The sequence below is a fragment of the Corvus brachyrhynchos genome, unplaced genomic scaffold (genome assembly GCF_000691975.1).
Source record: "Corvus brachyrhynchos isolate BGI_N302 unplaced genomic scaffold, ASM69197v1 scaffold150, whole genome shotgun sequence".
In the NCBI taxonomy this organism is placed as follows: domain Eukaryota; kingdom Metazoa; phylum Chordata; class Aves; order Passeriformes; family Corvidae; genus Corvus; species Corvus brachyrhynchos.
Window position 1 is genome coordinate 944,251 of NW_008236162.1, and position 19,208 is coordinate 963,458.

General features: G+C 42.9%; 1 protein-coding gene across 1 annotated transcript; it reads right to left on the minus strand.

The window, feature by feature from the left end:
• Positions 1-7,693: 7,693 nt before the first annotated feature.
• Positions 7,694-15,166, minus strand: BNIP3L (BCL2 interacting protein 3 like). The gene is made up of 5 exons (XM_008632461.2): positions 14,953-15,166; positions 14,396-14,468; positions 13,035-13,138; positions 12,095-12,244; positions 7,694-10,934 (listed from the first exon to the last, which is right to left on the minus strand). The coding sequence occupies exons 1-5, from the start codon at positions 15,117-15,119 to the stop codon at positions 10,886-10,888; spliced, it is 543 nt and encodes a 180-aa protein (XP_008630683.1). The 5' UTR covers positions 15,120-15,166; the 3' UTR covers positions 7,694-10,885.
• Positions 15,167-19,208: the final 4,042 nt, after the last annotated feature.

Below are 19,208 nucleotides of genomic sequence, written 5' to 3' on the forward strand. Positions count from 1 at the left end.
GTTTTACCCCAGTTACGGGTCATTTTTTTTAAAAAAAAGCTTTTAAAAATGATAAATTGCCACTAGTCACAAGACAAATGTTGTCTTTTCTTCATGTTACCCAGAATCAACACACACATATGATGAAAAAATCAGTGTCCATTGATTAAATTTTTTTTTAAATCAAGCCAGGATGAGACAAAAGTGTGGTTTTTCCAGGGAAGTTTCTGCTTTATCAGGAAGGGCTGCAGCAGCTACTGGTTAATCAAGCTGCTGAAAGGTTAATTATCTGTCAGAACACACATAGGGTGGGGGAAAATCCCTGTGAGCAGTTGCTAGGGAGTAGAGGTTCCAGGAACAAAAGGCAAATGGGTGCTTGGGGTAGGGAATCTCCATCCCTGGATTAGGGCTGGCTGGGGATGCACGGAGGGGCTGGGCACCTGCAAGGCCACAATCCTGAGCATGTGCAGAGCCACGACTGAACTCGATGGTCCCTGTGGGTCCTTCCAGCTCAGGATATTCCATGGTTCTGTGATTATCTGCAGGCAGAGCTGGACTGAGAGCTCCCTGTGCCAGACCCACCAAATGCCGCTCGGGGCTGGGAGTGCGGAGCACAAACAAGACACAGGAGGAACAACAGCTCCCAGTTCAGCCTCCATGGCTTGGTGCCTCCCTGGGACTGCTCTGTCCCTACCCCAATGCCTGCACTGTTGGGAGTTCACCCTGGCCCTGCACCAGGCTTCGTGCCACGAACTCTGTGCATGGCCATGGCAACCCCAGAGGTCACTGGGGATGGAGGAGAGCTCAGTGCGTGCTTCAGCAGGCTCTGACTGAGGTCCAGAGAGCTGGCCTGGGCAGCCTCAGGTCCCACAAAGGACAGCCTGTGCACAGGGAACCTGAGCCATGTCCCTTATCAGTCCAGCTGCTGGTATTTCACACACACCTCCTGCAGAAAGAAGCCTTTGCTTGGTGCTGCTGAAATTGCAACTCCCAGTGAAAGGTGAGGAGTAGCACAAACTGGGCTTACTGGGACTCTAATCCATCCTGTCCAGAAGCCTCAGCCTCTATTCCTCATGCTTTAAACCAGTCCTCTTCTGACAGATGCTGATGCTGGAAAGCATCCACTGCTCCTTCAGGACCCTTGGAGGAGCCTGGTGTGTGACCCAGCTCGAGGACATTGTCACAGGGAGCCCTCTGACAGCAGTGATGTCACAGCCTCCAGAGAGCAGCCAACACATGTGGAAGTTCAGCCCTCCTGCACGAGGCAACTCATTCCTCCAAAAGCTGGTGTGCCAGGCTGTCAGCAAATCCAGACAGAGATGGGAAAAGCAAATATATTTAGGCAGATTTTAACAGCTTGACTGAAAACCCATAGAAACTCTCTTCAGGAAAAGGGAAAAGCAGCTGCTGGTTGAATATAATGGAAGCTCTGAGGAAGAAAGCAGCCCAGTACATGTGAACGTTAATCAAGCCCCGTTTCTCTTCAAGTCAAAACACGAAGGTATTTACTGGTGTGTTGGAGAAAAGCCTTCAGGGGGTTTAAATTATCCTGTCCAACCCATCTTCTAGTGGCTCTGCCTGACCTCCAGAGATCATCACTGGGTTTCTGGCTCACTGCCCTGCTGCATGTGATAAAAGCATTTGGGGCTTACCAGCGAGGTTTTCATCGCTCTCCATGGGAGGCCTGGGAAGGCCATGGGATTGTGCCTGGAGAACAATGTACATTTCCTTGCTGATAAGAATGTCGGGGGACAGATTTTATAACAGGCTCTGTGTGTGCACTGAGAGAGAAAGGATCAGAACACGGCAGCATCACTCATCCTGCCTGCAATCATTCACACCCTGTGCACAGGGATGTCCAAGGCTCCAGCTCTCCTGAGCAGCAGAATTTGGCACAATCCCAGTTTGGTTCACACCAATAAGTTGATATCACGGACCCACTGCTCTCCAGTGAGGCTCCACAATATCAACTCACTGCAGAAACAAGGCAGTGGATTTTCAGATCCTGACCCTCATGGCACAGCTCATGCAGGATTCCTCCTGCCTGATCCCACTGAACAAACACAGCGTTGTACTAGAGATAAATGTGAACTATTCAAGCTACATTTCATCAAAACCAGAGATTAAAAATATGCCCACTGACTCAGCATGCTGACACGTCCAGTTCAGCAATTTAAGACTAAAGACCATCACCTCATTATCTCCCTAAGATATGGCCCAGAAAACCAGCCCATCAAAAATCACGGAGCTCCACACAAATTTGAGTCTCATAGGAATATTCTTCTATAGGAATATAAATTCAGTAATTGCTTCATGGGTTATTAAATCTGGTTTTATAAACTAAGACAGACATAGCATATAATCCAAAACTAATCACACGAGAACAGGTCAGGGAGCACACATTAGCATGCAATTGGCTGACACTAAAATTATCTATACTGGCTGAGAATTTGGAAAAAATATTCTTGGTATTTGGGATCATTACATGAAAGGATTATAGAAATCCTTTGCTTTTAACTGACGTCATTAACACCTTTCTACAGCACATTAATATTTCCCTTTTACAGAAGAGGACTGAGTCACAAAGACTTTCCTCCAGCCAGTATTAAGTCAGTGGCATAAAGGCATCTGCTGCTTCAAGTACTAATCCTGGAAAACAAATCCACAATTCCTATTTCTAGCCCAATTAAAAAATAAAATCCCAAACACTTGGAGAAGCTCAAATTCTGCAGAAAGGGTGAAGAGCGAAATAAACTGGTAAGAAAAAGGTGCAAAGGGTGAAGTTGTGCAGCCTGTGTGATTCTGGCTGGCAGTGGCTGTGCCAGTTATACAAATTATGCAAATGTGGTGCTCAGCTAGGTGTGTACAGCAGCAACAACACACAGGTGCTTTGGGGCAAAAAAACACATGTTCCCATATTTGGAGCATTCAGTATTGCAAATCCAAGTCAGAGAGTTCTGAAAGACATGGGCTGGGAGGAGACATTTTCTGTTGTGCCTTTTCTCCTTCTTTTCTTACATTTATCCCATTATCTATTCCTAAATGCTCCCGACGGACTCAATCCTTCCCGTGCAGCTGCATCTCCCTCCCTCATGCATTCAGCAGCGTGAGGATTTCCGGCAGCTCTCCGCCTGCTCCTCACAAACCCATAACTCTCGCGCACAAGCGCTGGAATGTAATTCTCCCCCACTAATTTCACATTAACTTCGCTCCGACTGCACTGCTGCGAGGAGCACCGGGGATTTATCAGCGGCTCTCGCAGCAGGGGATGGAAGGCAGCACCTTCAGCATCATTCTTTTCTCTCTTTTTCTCTCTCAGACGGTTCTGCCGGCAAAGAAAAGCCCCCAAAGAGAGTCTGGTGCGGAGGCTGCCAGGGTGACATCACGGATGGTGCCACCGCAGGAGCAGCCAATTGGGGAGAGCTCTCCCGCTGCCGTCCCTCTCACCTAGCACAGGAGCCTATAGGAGAGTGCTCCACGCGGGGAACACTCGCTCCTCTATTGTCGATGCTTATCTTGCCACTCCTCCTCTCTCTCCCCTTCCCACTGCAGCGGGAGTGCACGTACACACACAGAGCACAGCCGAGGCAAAACAACCCTGCACAGCAAAAAGCCGGTGTCTGAGTATCAGACTTCTGGCAGTGATTCACATCAGAGCTTCCTGCTGCTGCTGGAGAGTCGTATTTTTGTTCAGGGATTTCAGTGGGAGGAAGAAGCTTCCTCCTCCTAGTCACTGATGATTTTAACTAGTTGTTATGACAGTGCAGCCAACCGGCTTTGGGTTTCTATCCCAAATGCAGTAAAAGCAAATCAACTCCAGCCAGAGACCCCAACCAGGCCTGCAACGCTGTGAAAAGACAGCAGAGAATTTAAAGCTGGGGCTCAATAGCCTCGAGCTGCGCATGGGGAGGCTCAGGGTGGACATCAGCGGGAATTTCCCCATGGAAAGGGTGGTCAGGCCTTGGAAGGGGCTGCCCAGGGACGTTTGGAGTGCCCATCCCTGGAGGTGTCCAAGGAAGGCTTGGACGTGGCACTCAGTGCTTGGGGCTGGTGAGAAGGGCACGGCTTGGACTTGATGCTCTTGGAGGGCTTTTCCAACCTCAGTGATTCTGGGATTCTGTGTTCTGCCTTTCCCTGGACACCTGTGAATTTAACTAGACAAGACCTAATTTTTAGCACACAGAAGCAAAGCCCAGCATCAGACTGGGGCAAACTGCAGAGCTTGCAAGTGCACCCAGTTTACACCAGAGATCCTCACTGCAGCTGCTGTCTAGGAGGAAATGGACACATAAAGCTGTTTGAGAGCTGAAACTATTAAAGTAATTTGTAGGAACCCCAGAGATTTCTTCTACCTGTCAGACAGTGCTCTTAAAGCAGCAGCTGTAATTGCTGCTTCTCACTCTGAAACGAAATGACAATTGGCACATTATGGGAGCAAGTCTGGGGTGTCTCCTGGTAGTGGTACACCCTTTTCATGTGAGAGGAGAGCAGCCAGGCTCTCTGGGACAATCCTACAGGAGATTGTTGTACTCTAGGCACACAGCTTTTAAACCCAACTAACTCACAGCACCTGAAATTCTTGTGAGTACAAAGAGATTTTTATGTCCCATTCTTAGCAAAAAATATCTGAACACTGCTCCAGCTCTGGCCAGCCCTCACACACTACAAGGCTTTAATTCTGACTTTGCAAAGACGAAGCTGAAAAATCCACCTCTGTGTATCCATCTCTCACCGACTCTGACACGAACTTTGTTCCCATCTTATCAGTATTTATAAAAGTATCTGTATTTTTACAAAGAATCCTGTAACTGGAGCTGGCTCGATAAGGCCAGGAGCAGGAACGCTCTGTGCTTGCCAGGCCTGGGCAGCACGGACAGACCCTGCTCAGCCCAGCAGGGCAGAGACTGCAGCTCCTTCTGACCTCCCATCTGTAGGAAATGGAGCTGAGAGCAATTCTATCTTATCCAGCACCGCTGGGAGTAAACACTGGTCACAAAGCATCCTCCAGGCCTTCAGGAGGAATTCTCAGAGAGTAAAGTCCAGAATGGTTCCAAATTTGGAGCTGAATCCTGATTTAGTATGCACCAGCCTCTTACCTATAAACACGACAGACCACTTAATAGAATCCTGGAATGGTTTAGGTTGGAAGGGACCTTAAAGACCAGCCCATTCCACCCCCTGCCATGGACACCTTCCACTGTCCCAGGCTGCTCCAAGCCCCGTCCAGCCTGGCCTTGGACACTCACAGGGATGGGGCAGGCACAGCTTCTTTGGGCACCCTGTGCCAGGGCCTCCCCACCCTCACAGGGAACAATTTCCTCTGTACATCTCACATAAATTTCCTCTCTTTCAGTTTGGGCCCATTGGTCCTTGTCCTGGCACTGCAGTTCCTGATGAAACCGTAAACTTCCCTTGTATGCTCCTTCCTTGGAAGTGAAAGCAAAGCAGTGGCCCCTGAACACCCCTGTCCTGGGCCACGCCAGCTCCAATTACACACGCCAAACACTAAGTAACAGTGTGCAAGACCTAGAGCTCTCCCAGCACCCACACTCCTACCTGAAGGAACTGCAGGGCTCATGGAACCAGGAAATACACACTAAACAGGGCAATATTTTGTCTCAGTCACCAGAACTTCCCATGACAGAGCTGGGGACTCAAAGAGGCTCAAGGTGTTCGAGCAGAATGGAGAAGCAGCGTGAAAACACGAGGAAATGAAGGAGCACTTCCCAGAGCCTGGGAGAGCACAGGAATGCAGCAGAGCAGGATGAGAACTCAGGCATCCCAGCAATGAACTTCACGGTGAGTAATGGGAATAATGCAAAAGCAGAAGAGGATTTCAACCAGCAGTGAGGTGCAGAGGAGGCTCCCACAGAGGATGCTCCCACAAAGCTCCTCCCAGCATCTGAGGGACAAGGACCCTGCCTGCTCCTGCCCACAGAATGAGCTGGAAGAACCAGGGGTGCAATTTGTGTCTGAAATTCCACCATGCACCGCTCACATCTTGTTTGGTCATAAGCTCATGTAGCACTGTTGAAGTAAATGAGGAATTATTATTTTTTATAAGGAAAAGAGGAGCAATGAGTATGTTTCACTCAAAATTTTGCACATAAAGTTTTTTCTGTTGATAAATGACAGTCTCCCAGCCTGTATCTAGATGCAGGTTACATGGCAGAAGTAAAAGGTTGTGAGAAGATTGATCTTACAACTGAGATATTCATTAAAACACTTAATTAGAAGACATGGGAAAATGCACCTGAGAGTCAGAGGCTCCTTGATCTACCATAGAAAGGCATTCCAGGATCCAGGGGCTGAAATTGAAACTCTAAAATAAGGTGGAAGTTAAAGGCTGGAACAGTTCAAGGTGTAGGTCCAGCACAACTCCACACACTGACAGCTTTGCAAGGGTGCGTCCTTTTGTGACCTAAATTATATACCTCAATACACTGCAACAACTTCAACAGCTGTAGGACTATTCTCTTTTTTTATAAATACCAGAATAAGGCATTTTCTGACCTTAAAATTCACTGATTTGTCTTCAGACAACAAACAGCAAGTTACACAAACTGCACCACTAAAGCATATATCTCTAAACAAACTTCCCAGTCTTAGCAGAAAGTGTTAGGAAACAGTTTAAAATAGAAAAATGCCTGTTTCCATACTCTCAATTCTCTGGCAGCAGCTCAGAACATTAAGTCATGTTTACTTTCCTTCCTGGAAAATCACCCCTCGCTCTCCCCCTAATGTCAGCACTGCCCGTGCTGGGAGCACGGCCTGGCTGAGTCAGCCCAGCTCACACAAGGCAGGGCACAAAGAGGGTCCTAATGAAGTGAAAATTAATTCAGCTTTCTCTTTTTCATGGGGATGCTGTATCCAGCACGAGGGTTTTCAGGAGTATCTCACGATTTTTGTTTTGTTTTGAAAGTACTGGTTGAACTACAGGGCATAGTTCAGGAATCCTGGTGGTTTATTTTGGTTTTCAAGGCCCGAAACACAAACGAGACTTCGTAAATTGCCAAGCACAAGGCAAAGATCCTACAAACACTCGCAGGGAATCACGGCTTCACTTTCAGATGGAATTTTTACAGGTATGTACAGACACAAATGTGTAAATAATGTTTTTATAGCAAACTGTTCCATTAAACAATTCAAATCCTACGCTTTTCATACGTGTACAGTGAAGCCTGAAACCAGTGTCAGGAGGACTCAACATCCCACCAGTGAACTCAACCACAGAGCACCTGGAGATTCCCTCAAGTCAAGGTAGAATGAAACTTTCCCAGAATCTGAAATTCTTGGACAAGAATGAAAAGAAACTTGGAAGACAGTCCTCAACTCCATCAAAATGTGATTTACACCAGAATAATCCCAGTGCAAAGAAAGTGCTGCCTTATGCAAGATGATCTTGCATTTATTCTTGCATTACAACTAAAAAAGTTTTGAAGCAATTCAAAAGTTCAGGCCCAAGTTTCACTGTGAGTCTCAGAGGGAGAAACTTTTTGAAAGTAGGATTTATAATTTTCTCTTATTCCTCTGGTAAAAAAAAAATATCCCATTTACACAAAGTTCTGGATTTACAGATTAAAAATATAGAAAACAATAACTAAAACGGGTGGTACCAGTAATCAGAATGGTGCCATTCCCACCTAGAATGAACAAGTCTCCTCATGATAAACAGAAATAATCTGTGCTCTTGAACCAAGAACATGGAGGCAGATTAACAATTAGGGTTTATGCCCCTTACTCTTTAATCTGCAAATTAAACAGAATTAGGAAAATGAAGAGAAATACAAGGAATACAATAGAGTTGACCAATTATACAAAATCTCAGCAATTCTACTTTACATTTCATACACCACCACATTATTTTGCTTTCAGACTTTTCCTGGACAAGGTGCTGGAGAGGGTACACAAGGCCAACTAGGGGAAATATTTTTATTAAGTACTTCAGGAAATGAAGCGGATGATCCCAGGTCACTAAAAAAAAACCAAAACAAAAACAAACCCAAGCAATCGTTCAAAAAAATTACTCCAGTCTATAAACAGCAGCTTCAATGTTCATGTCACCCAGAACAAAACAGTTGCATAAAACATCTTAAAAAGCAGTTCTGTAAAAAAGAAGAAAGACAAAAGAAAGGCGCAGCATGAAGTCATTTCAGACAACCAGTTTTGTGAGAGCTTTAATGGCACAAAATGTTTATAAGCTACAACTTATACATGTAAACTGTATATAATGTTACAAAGTGCTAACTAATTTATGAAGAATGCATAATCACTTTGGCTCAGTTAACTCCAAGATTTCAACAAATGTCAATTAAAAAATTTGAGTTTTTAACAATCGTCAGCTTTCACTTTTGAAAACAGTAAGTAAATATGCATTTGCTGCAGTTAGGTCAGCCTGCTGCATCTTTAATGTGCGAGTTTATGCATTTTTTCTTGATCCTATTTACAAATAGTCTAGGCCAGTTTTCACTGAATGTAAGAAAAATGAAGCCTACTTTTTTTTCTTTTTTTTTTTTTCCAAAACTGTAAACAGGTATAAAGCTTTTTAAACAACATTTATCTTAACAAAACTCCAACTCTCAATAGTTGAAACCCCTTTTGGAATGATGCAACACTGTGTTCCTGTTCATTGTAAAACTGGAAGTTGCAGACTTTCCTCCAAAGCTTAGAGTAGGGTCTCAATAAATACTGCATTGTATCCCAGCCAGTGTTACAGTGACCACGGGGCATTCCTCAGCTCTGGGTTTCACAGGTTTTACTCCAAGTATCATTAGTGGTGTTGATACTCCAGCCACAAGCTTGCACTGTTATTTATCAGATACTCTGAAGAATTACCTTTTAATTTAGAAAGGGGTAATTTACTGGGTTTTTCTTGTTAAAAAGTACTCCCTACTTAGTAAAAATCTCTTTTTCCATTGCTCCCATTTCATACAAAACAAGGTGCTGTGTTAGAAGTGAAAGTGGTCCAGCCTTTGTCCCGCTCCCTCGGATTTTAGGGCTGGAAAATGAAGTATTTGATGCTCTCTAAAACCCCCTCCACCACGTTCCTCTGCCCGCCCCCACCTCTGGGTGAAACCCAATATCCACACCCAAAACAAACCCGCACTTGTGGGCAGCTCAAGTGCCACTAAGTGTTCACGCTAAAAGAATAAAAAGCAGATTACTCCAGAGGATTTGTTGTTCACCCTGAAAGCATTCTCTGACAGCATTCGGAAGTAGAGAATGAAAATAAATACAGTTTCGCAGTGGGTTCATACTTAACTTTTTCACTTCCTGGGAGCTAACTGAAGTTTTTTAAACCCAAATCTCAGCTGGGATTTAGCTTCTATGCATCAACTGGTTCAAGCAATCACTGCTCTATCAAATAATCAACTTTATAAAGTCTGATGCAAGCAAACAATTATAGGTAGCTGTTCTCTCCAGATGGCTGACTAGATTTGCTTATTTCCTACAAGTCAGCCTACTAAAGTTTTTATTTAAATGAGATTTTTGCTAGTCTTAAAATTAGCATTGGTTCCCTAAATACTTAGTATTAAAGTCTATATCATATTTTTTTTAATATATTCATATATATATAAAAAAAGAGTATTCTATCCTTCAGAGTTCATGCTACATGTTCTGAAATCCAATAAAATCTATTTAAGGACACGACTGTCCTGATGCTTTGTAACAATTTGGTACTAAAGCTTCACATTTTGAAAAGAAGTGTCACTGAAGGAGGACAAGGTTTAATGTTCCCTAAGATAAAAGTTCAACATCAGTGAGGAATCTACCCTAACATGAGACATCACGAGTGACTTTCAGGTTCCAAGTATCCCCGAAAAGGAGATTGTACAGTAAACAATGAGAGAGAGGAATATTGAAAATTCATTTGCAGAAGACATTTCAGAGCTTTTACAACTTCTGAACCTTTCTGCACCTGCAAGATTGTCCCCCTTAAGAATGAGTCAAACGCTTTTCAAATGCTGAAACTGCCGGATCCTCGGGGCTTTAAATGGTTCCACAACAAACAGAATAATTTCCTTTTACACAGAGCCTACCTACACCTACAGCTGTTGGGTTTTTCCTTAACTTAGAACTACTTTGAAAAGGAAAATTTCACACTGAAAATTTTCCCTTAAGAAAACAGGTAAGGAAAAGAAAAAGCTTCTTCACATGCAAACAATGCAATTTTTCTAATATTTCCTAGGTATCAGACAGGTTTTCCTACAAGGAATAAGGAGCTGACTTCATAGAAAAGACAAGATTACAACAATTACCTAATATTAAAATATGCTGATGGATTAAGTTATCCTACTTTAAAATTTATGCAGTCTTTGCCTCCTGCAAATCAAATGGTGCTTGTTAGCCAATACAAGGGACTGAGTAAATTCCCCCCAAAAGCTGATTTAAACTGGGTCTTTATTGCCAGTAATTTCTTAGTTTATTCCACAACCAGCTTCTTTTTTACAAAAGAAAAACTCTTTTCCACTCCAATCACTGATTTCCTTCCAAAGAGACTGTTTTGTCACCACCATGCAGTCAACACTTAGACCATGCACAACTGCAATTGAAGTCAGGTTGCACTAAGGAGGCAACAGCATCACTGATAAAATTAAACTTGCTGGTGGCATTTTGCATTGAGAGAAGCCCTTGCAACATAGACAGTTGTAAACTCCATCCAGCAACTCTGACGTGTCTTGCAGGCCAAGAGGCAGGGGAATGGGAGAGAGGGAAAGAATGTGGATAGCCAAACACCTCAACAGAGTTCCAACACAATACTGAATTCCAGAGTTAGCAAAAACCTGGATATGGAAGGAAAGGGTGAAGTCAGGGTCATGCTTAAAATGGTCTCAAGTCAAATGTACTAAATGAGACAGTAACACCTTCACAGGTCACGTGGGGTCCAGGTTTTGCACTCCATGGTTCAATAAGTGCTGGCTGAAGGTGTGGTCAGGCGTTTCCCAATGTAGATGCTGAAATAAAAAGTGTAAGGATATTGTATTGCACAAGAATACTCCCTGCTTTGCAAGAGTTCCCACACACCAAACTGCTCTAATCCCTCTCTCAAGCCTGAGATCCATCCACAGAGTTCCCTTCCCTTCTATAAAATTACTTACAGGGAGGTTTTGAATGAGCCTGGAAGGATCAGTGCTCTCAGTGCTCCCCCAGACTGGTTTTCTTCTCCAGTCCCAGGCTCATCTGAATCCAAAAGCTTTTGTTTTTTGAGTACCTGACACAGCAACACTCCCAGATAACTGGGGTAAAACAAATCAAGTGCTGCCTATAGAGAGGGGGGTGAGCTTTTAAAACTCTGAGCATTGAGGATCTATGCAAACACTGACCACAAGCAAGATTTAAATCACTGCAGAAATGCACAATTTTGCTGTAGTACAAATATCTCACACTACATCCTCACATATTCTATCCTAATTTATTTGACAGTGTACAGGAATTTAAAGAGACACTTGAACTACATCCCCAGAAACAAACACAAAGTTAAATAAAAACATGTTTTGAGTCCATGCCTTTGCCCCATCCCAGAAGAACATAAGATGGATAAACAGAATGTAAGGATTTAGGAAAAGTGAGAGATTATGTGGGATTATGCAGGCAATGAAAACACTGCTGAGCAGAGAAACAGCTGATCTTGCAGGACACATCCAGTATTTCATTTCTCTAAGTACTCAAACCTTGATTTTCAGTAACATCACAATGGAGCTCTAAACTGGGAATTACAGAGTTTGTGCCACACACACAACCTCGGCATCATTATTCGTACAGTGTGGTTTCATAATGGTCAGTAAACGTCATTTTTTACCTATTCTAATTTTCCCCTTTATAACTTGAAGCATTTAAATAGAAGGCACATAATCAAACTGCACGTTACAATTGCAAAGGTTATTTGCAAACTCATCCATGCATTTTCAATATAACTTGATTTATTCCAGAAATAAAGCACATTAAAGGCCGCAAAGTTTTCATTGTGGCAAAGTTTTCCTGCTTTTGTAAAAGTGCACCAAGTTTGAGTGAGGGGCAAAAATTGTTATTCTAGAAAAAGCCCTTTTCAGCAGTTGCTGACATTCAAGCAAAGTGGAAAAGCAAAAGTTGAAGGGAGAATTAGGTTAATACTTACCCTAGTCCCAGAGCCAAAACATGAGATATGAACAGAGATGGAATGAAAACCTTAAGAAATTCTGCAGAGAAAATGCCACCTTTTTTCATTGCTCCACTTTTTCTCATACTTAGAGACACTGAACGCTTAGGATGTCTGAAATGGAATTCCCTGGAAGAAGAGGGGGAGGGGGGGAAAAAATTCAACAAGACTTTTTTGTTTCTTTCCCTTTTTTTCTTTTTTTCTTTGCACACAAATGCACAGATCTCTGTAGAACATTTTTTTTTTTTTAAGTACAAAGAGCTAGAGATCAAAGCCCGAGATTCCTTACACAGAGTAAGGAATCAAAGAGAATAAGAGGAGGGATTGTGGAGAGACCACTTACACAGACAGTATAGACACAAAGGGAGCAGGAGCTGCAGAGAGAGGTAGGTCCGAGAGAGGGAATTTCAGGATGTGATTTGTTAGCAAGAGGCCTCATTTTTTGTTCCAAACACAGATACAGAAGTCTGCCAGATTTAGACAGCATCCTCTATTTTAATAAAAATGCTTTGCATTCAAGGATCTCAAGGTTTCCCCTTCTGTGGATGAACATTACATATTTTACATAGAAAGAAAAAAAGGGACAGAGAATTTAGGAGACTTGCTCAACACTCTTCCACTCAATAAGCCAAGACTAAATCCCATGGATCCCAGCTCCAAGTACCCAGCTCTCCCATTAACAATAATTTTGTCAAGAAACCTTGCAATCAGCTTGCTGTGACTTTATATTACCTCCAAGTCATCCTGCTGCTATTTTGATTTTCATACTTCATTGTTTTGACCTTTTTTATCCTCCCCACAGAGAAATCAATCTCTTCCTAAGATGAACTTATTTTGACTGTGAGATTGCGACCATCCTTTCCTTCATCTATTCATTAAAATATATTAACATTCATTAAAAACCCAGAGTTGAACTCACTTGGGAGGAATGTTTTCAGGCCTACTTGACCAGTCTGACACCCAGTCTGCACTTTTCTTCAAAACTTCCAATTCTTTCTCTCCTTCTACTGCTTCTTCTTCGGACTGAAACACACAGGGGACAAGCCTTGTAACACTCAATTAGCTCCTCCTCAGGGTGTTAAATTGAGAGTGACAACCACAGTGGTGACATGATAAGCCCCAAATGGTGGCACCTGATAAACAAGCAAGTGTTCTTGGACTGCTGATTATTTCAAAGAGATTTGATTTTTGCCAGCAGAAGTCAGGAAACCACTAATTCTATTACTATTTCCACATCATTGCAAGCTGTTTGTTTTTTTTAACTAACAAAAACAAAGGAATATTTTAATCCTAAATGTAATAAACCAGAATTGTGCAAAAAAATATTTACAAATGGAAAAAAACATTAGGTTGATGGCATTCCATTTAAAGCCCACAGAACGTGACTAAAAGCATGGGAAGTCAAATAAAAAGGTTTCAAAACCAGTATTTTGACTTTTTAAAGGTGTTATTAGTCATTTAAAATTTGTATTACTTGCAACTAGTAGCTTCTACTGGGTGAATCCCAGATGCAGGAGGCAAAGGCAAGCACTCACTCTAACTGTATACAAAAATTTAACTTTACATCAATAGATGCAAATGTTACCATATAGGAAATGAAATAAATTAGGAAGAGTAGAGAACACCACTGCCTTTAACTCCTACTTAGTATTAAAACAATCTCCTGAGTGACTCTTATTAAAATAAGATAAACCACTTACAACATTAAGTGGGAACCACAGCAAATCAAACAGCACAGTCACAAGTGAGATGCAGAGCTCACCAACACCTTCATTCAGACCCTTCTGGCTCTCAGGGCAGAATTGCAACAGTCCCAGGTCTTTGACAAAATTAAATGCAAGGTTTCATTCTTGCAGGAATGTTTCATTTATACTGCTGAAGACAGCAAATTCTATGAAATCACCAAACTAAGAGTTCAGCATTAGTCTCCTCTCAGTTTGTGCTATGGAGATTACTCACTGTCGTGTGAATGAGTGTCTGCACAGCAATCACTGAACACCCTGAAATCTTGTGCAGAGATATCAACACTTCAAACCCAGCTGTGACACCCGGTGCCAGCAGGGTTACACAGTAACACGACTGCTAGGAAAGAGGCATTTCTCAGATACAGATGGAGACTCCTTTTTCCCTCACTCCAAAACTATTAATCTCTATGTTAAATTTCAATTAATACAGAATTTGAGTATTTTGACATCACAAAGAGCTTGTTCTACCCCTCAAGCCTAGATCAAATATCCACAACTTACAAGTGTATATTTTAAAAGTTAAGGAAGAAAGTACCTGAGAACTACTGTCTTTACTTGTGTGCATTTCCACATCAAAAGTTATCTGACCATCATCTTGAGGTGACGGGCTGAAGAAAAATTGATTTTGTTATGTCATTTTGTCAAGTAAAGAATCATCAGTGTAGATAAATCTCAGCTGAATCATTTCCTCATGCATTTCTGGACATTATTCAGCTGAGTTACAGACTGCACCACCCTTCAGATCCCAAATACCAGCATTAGAAAGTCTTCCCAACCCCCCCATCTTTTCAACTTTTTTTCATTTATAATCCTACCCTTCTCGACAGGGTTGACAGTTGCTCCCTAAAGCAAAGAAAGCACTGCCCAAAAGTTCAGCTGCTACAGAAAAGATGCAAATCCCTTTGTTCTTGTAGGGAACCCTGCCAGTATTGTGAATTACATGTGTTTTTGTATCATTACAAGTGGAAACATCAGACAGTTACCACAAGCCAGCGACTATTCCAAACACTGGAGCACAAGAGAAAAAACTTTACCCATCCACAGGACAAAAAGGGCAATAAACTGCAGGCAGAGCAGCCAACACTCCTTTACCTGTCACAGTGGGAACTACCTCTTGAACTGCTCTGTCCTGACTCGTGCTGGGCATCCAGGAGGATTTTTTCCATGTCTCCATTGTGGATGGAGGAGGAGGATGGGACGTGCTCCAGGCCCCCGTTCTTGCCATTGCCGCTGTCGTTGCTGTTGCCGTTGCCGTTCATCTGCAGCTCCACCCAGGAACCTGTGGGGCAGCCACACGTCACCCCATGGACACCCCAGCACTGAACACACCTTCAATTTATCAACTGCACCCAGAGGGAAACGCCAGCATGCTGGCTTCAGATAACACACACTGACCTGAGAGAGCTCATAAACACGGCACAGAGACAACAGTGACACGGTTCTTCTTCTTTCATCAACACAACCACCCCTAAAAGCTGCGTTGTTGCTCCCTAACTCTGGATTTGGTCAATAAAATGTCCCTTTTCTCCCCAACTATTAATACTCTAATCAGCCACGTCTCTCTCTGCAGTTTGGAGCTTCAATTAACTATGGATCACTCCATTACATGTCACCCTGTTCTACATTCCTTTCTCAAATAGAACTTTCATCCCTGTGCCCCCTACTAAAAAACTCCCCCCTGTGCAGCTTTATATTCCCCCTTCCTCTACTTCCAAAGGCCTTGGATCAATCCCTGATTTTTCTATACATCAGGAAGGCTGCCATTCTCAGGCCCCATTCAGCTTGCTTTGCCCTGGCACAAACATCTCCCATAAAGCCCAGATTTACTGGTTTTTTCCCCATTTTTTGGTAGTTTTACCTATGGGACATTCATGTGTACACTAAGATTCAACAGAGAGCAAGAGTGTACCATGGATGACAAGAGCAGCTGCTGAAAAAAGTTCACACACTCTGTAGTTAAGGTGAGGATTTTTATTTTTAAACGTATTTCACTTATATTTCATGTGCATATTAACTAAATGTGACAGTACTGATACATTCTTTAGTGATATGATTCAATGGGAAACAAACAGGTTTTAGAAATACATGTCACCACTACTCCTGTGTAATTTAATGTATTTCACCTGAAGGCAGGAGCTTTCAGGGGTTTTTTTGGATTTGGTTGACTAAAGTCTGGACATCTTCCCCAGCAAGGTAAAAATATCCAAGAAAAGCAAGCCTGAAGCTACAAATACAACATCTGAAACTACTTTTTGAGCATTATTTGTACAAGTTCCACACTTTAACACTGATTTTTGATTTCTGAAATGCACCTGGGAGTGCCTGCACTTATTTTTTGTAGCATGGTTTTGTCTCTGTGTCGCTCCATCAGTGACACAGGAAGGGATGTTTAATAAAGAGCCTGTTTCCAACTTGATTTGGTGAAGAATTCACCTTTAGTGTCGATTATTCACGATGCCAGTGATGTCCACAGAAGCATAATGCCCTGGTGGTTCCCAGCCTGGTTTCCCCAGGCTGGATTCACAAACAAGGAATTTTGGGTATGCACAGGCACCAGCTCAGCACTGCACACTAGGCTTTTCAGATAACCAAGTGTTAACAGGGAAGAGGCAGCTTTGCTCAGTCAGCATCAGACAGAGGCTGTGTTATTCCAGATTGGTGATGACTGCTGGTGTCTGAATTCCTAAACAAAACAGCCAGACTCTATGAGCTTTGTCAGGAAGGTTGTTCTGCCTTGTAGCAGCAAGAGGCCACACCTGCAGAAAAGCAGGTGGCAAATGCAGTTAGCAGGTGGTCAAAAGTTAGTTAGGTAAAAAAACTTTATATTCGCCAACAACCGCTTTTGGCCATTGGAAAATCAGGATCTGCAAAGCCATTTATGATTTAAAAAATCAGCAGAGGGCAAAGGTGAGGGGGGATGTGTTCTTCTGACACCAGAACACCCAGAGGATGGTGATCAGATCTCCTTACTCTGACACACAGCTCTAAATCCACTGCCACAAATAAAATTTACCTTGGGCTGACAAACTCTGTGTTTATCTTAAACACACCGTGGCTGTAGTAGGAAGAAACCCCAAATTCGAGTGTGAGTAAAGAGTCCCTGGGAGCTGAGCAGGAGTTGACATGAGGAGCAGCACGTTCCCACTTGACCTCACCGAGAATGACTCAAAATGCACCCAAGGAAGCTCAATCTGCCATCAAGCTCCAACACGCTCCCTACTCCCACTGGCACTCACAACCGGTTTTGGACAGAGAACATGACTGCGTTCAAAGACTGATTAGAGGGACATAAATCTCTGTTTCTTTAAAGGGATGGACAGGAATGTATTGAAGAATAAAGCGCCCAAATAACAGAGAGTGGGGTTTGCCCCAAGCTTTTTTGAGAACTAAGGAAGTTACATGAATCACCTGCCTGAGAACTTCTAATTTTTGCCTTATTTCTACTTGGCAGTAAAACAGAAAATGTGGCAGAATGAAGAGTGGTAGTAGAATTAAGAATAATAGAATTAAGAAATGTGGCAGCATCTCCTCCCTTCACAAATCATGTAACACACACTCTTTGGAGAAAAAAACAAACCAAACAACTGTCCACATAAACTGTATTTTTCTCCAAAATTGTTTGAATTTTGGCTTTGCTCTATGGCTAATTATTTCACTATGGATTTATATACACTGACTTTAATTCCATGTTTTTCCATAACTTGGTGGACTGTTTAAACAACAGGAGCTAAACATGTTGGAGAAGACAGGTCTCATTTTGTTTATTCCCTCTGAGTTCAGCTGGGTGCATGAAGTGGAGATATCAAAGGCAGTATATAAATCAAACACCTGTACACATTTCATAGATATAAAAATACTCCAAAGTAGTAGCTCACAAGTAGTCTGAGGCATGATCAACCTGAATAAACTAATAAATATCACTTTTACAACGAAGTACAACATTAACAAAAAAAAAAAAAAAGAAGAGGGAAAGGGAAAGGAAAATAAAGCCAACCAGATTCCCACAATGGTAATTATTAAGCAGATTTTCCATGACAGAGCTAGATAGCTTCTTGCCTAAGGTGGGATTTCTTTTTGTCAATATGTAACAGAGCTTTATAATAATTAAAACACAGGAAGAATGTAGAATTCCCAAAGCAAGCAAGTTGGGTTTTTTATCTCTATGAACCCAACAGAGCACAGGTTACCAGTTTCATTCCCAGCTCTTCTGCCCTCCAAGTGCTAAAGGATCTTTGAATAAAAGGCCCTAAACATGCACAAATGACACACACAACACCGTGAATATGTGTCTGAGCTCATTAGCCTGAAAAGTTCACTGAAAAGCTGAGAGAATGGCAGAAAATGCACCTCTCCCACCAAAGCATTGTGCAGGGACTGAACATCTGAAAGCAGCACTAAGCCTGCGTGGAGCTGATTGGGTGCATTTGTTTTGTTCCCAGAGCAGAGAGTGTCAAACATTTCCTCTCCTACCTTGTGCTCAGCTCCTCCAGCACTGAGCTGGGGGAGCCTCTACGTGCTGACCCAGCAGCAAGATCTCCGTGGGCAGATCCAGCCCCGGTTTACAGAGCTCTCAGCTCTTGTCGCTCCTATCTCCCAGCAGATTAATGAGTCCCACAGTTACCACACCACCAGAAACTAAAAATAAAATATACAGGCATCAAATATGGCCATTTCTAAAGTAAGCATCGAGTCAGGCACAGGGCATGTCGCAACTCTGACAGCCTAATTGTTATTTAAGTGCAACAAGCCTGAATAATTCGCCAAAATTATTGACTCAGGTAACATTGTTTAAGGCACCACGGTTATCACACAGTGTAGTGTTACCACAACACAATAGCAGCGTTATGAAATGGGCACAGTTTATTCTTCCTTTCATATATCCCATTGAGTTATGGAAAACCAACCAGCGAGTTTATTTCGTGGTCATCTAAACTTCATCGTAAACCACAGAGGTTACAGTTAGTCATTAATGCAATTTATTCACCTCTTCTATCCTTAAAATTTAGAGATGAAAAGATACGCTGAAGGAACTATTTATAACGAAGGGAAAGCATTTGCCAAGTAAGTACCAGAGCCTACATGATGTGCCTTACTAGTGTTATCCCAGGAACAAAAGGATGCAGCAAAGCAGCTGACAGAGATGCCGGATATAGAGGGAAATAGCTCACGTCAGTGCTATTGACTCAGCCACTGAATAAACTCATTCCCACAGCCACGCTCCTCCCCCTACCCCGCTGTATCCCCATCGTCGCTGCTCGGGTAAACTCCGTGTAACCACGCAACGAGCTTGGCCCGTTCCTCGGGGGACTCGATCGCCCCCAGCCCACTGCGAGGGACGGCGGCTCGGG

Bases quoted from the DNA above. Each gene is read 5' to 3' on its own strand.
- BNIP3L (XM_008632461.2), bottom strand. From the start codon at position 15,119: ATGAACGGCAACGGCAACAGCAACGACAGCGGCAATGGCAAGAACGGG. The intron at 14,469-14,952 runs GTAAAGGAGTGT...ATTTTTCTTCAG, and splicing joins GGTAGTTCCCACTGTGACAG to CCCGTCACCTCAAGATGATG. The intron at 13,139-14,395 runs GTACTTTCTTCC...TGTGTGTTTCAG, and splicing joins GTAAAGACAGTAGTTCTCAG to TCCGAAGAAGAAGCAGTAGA.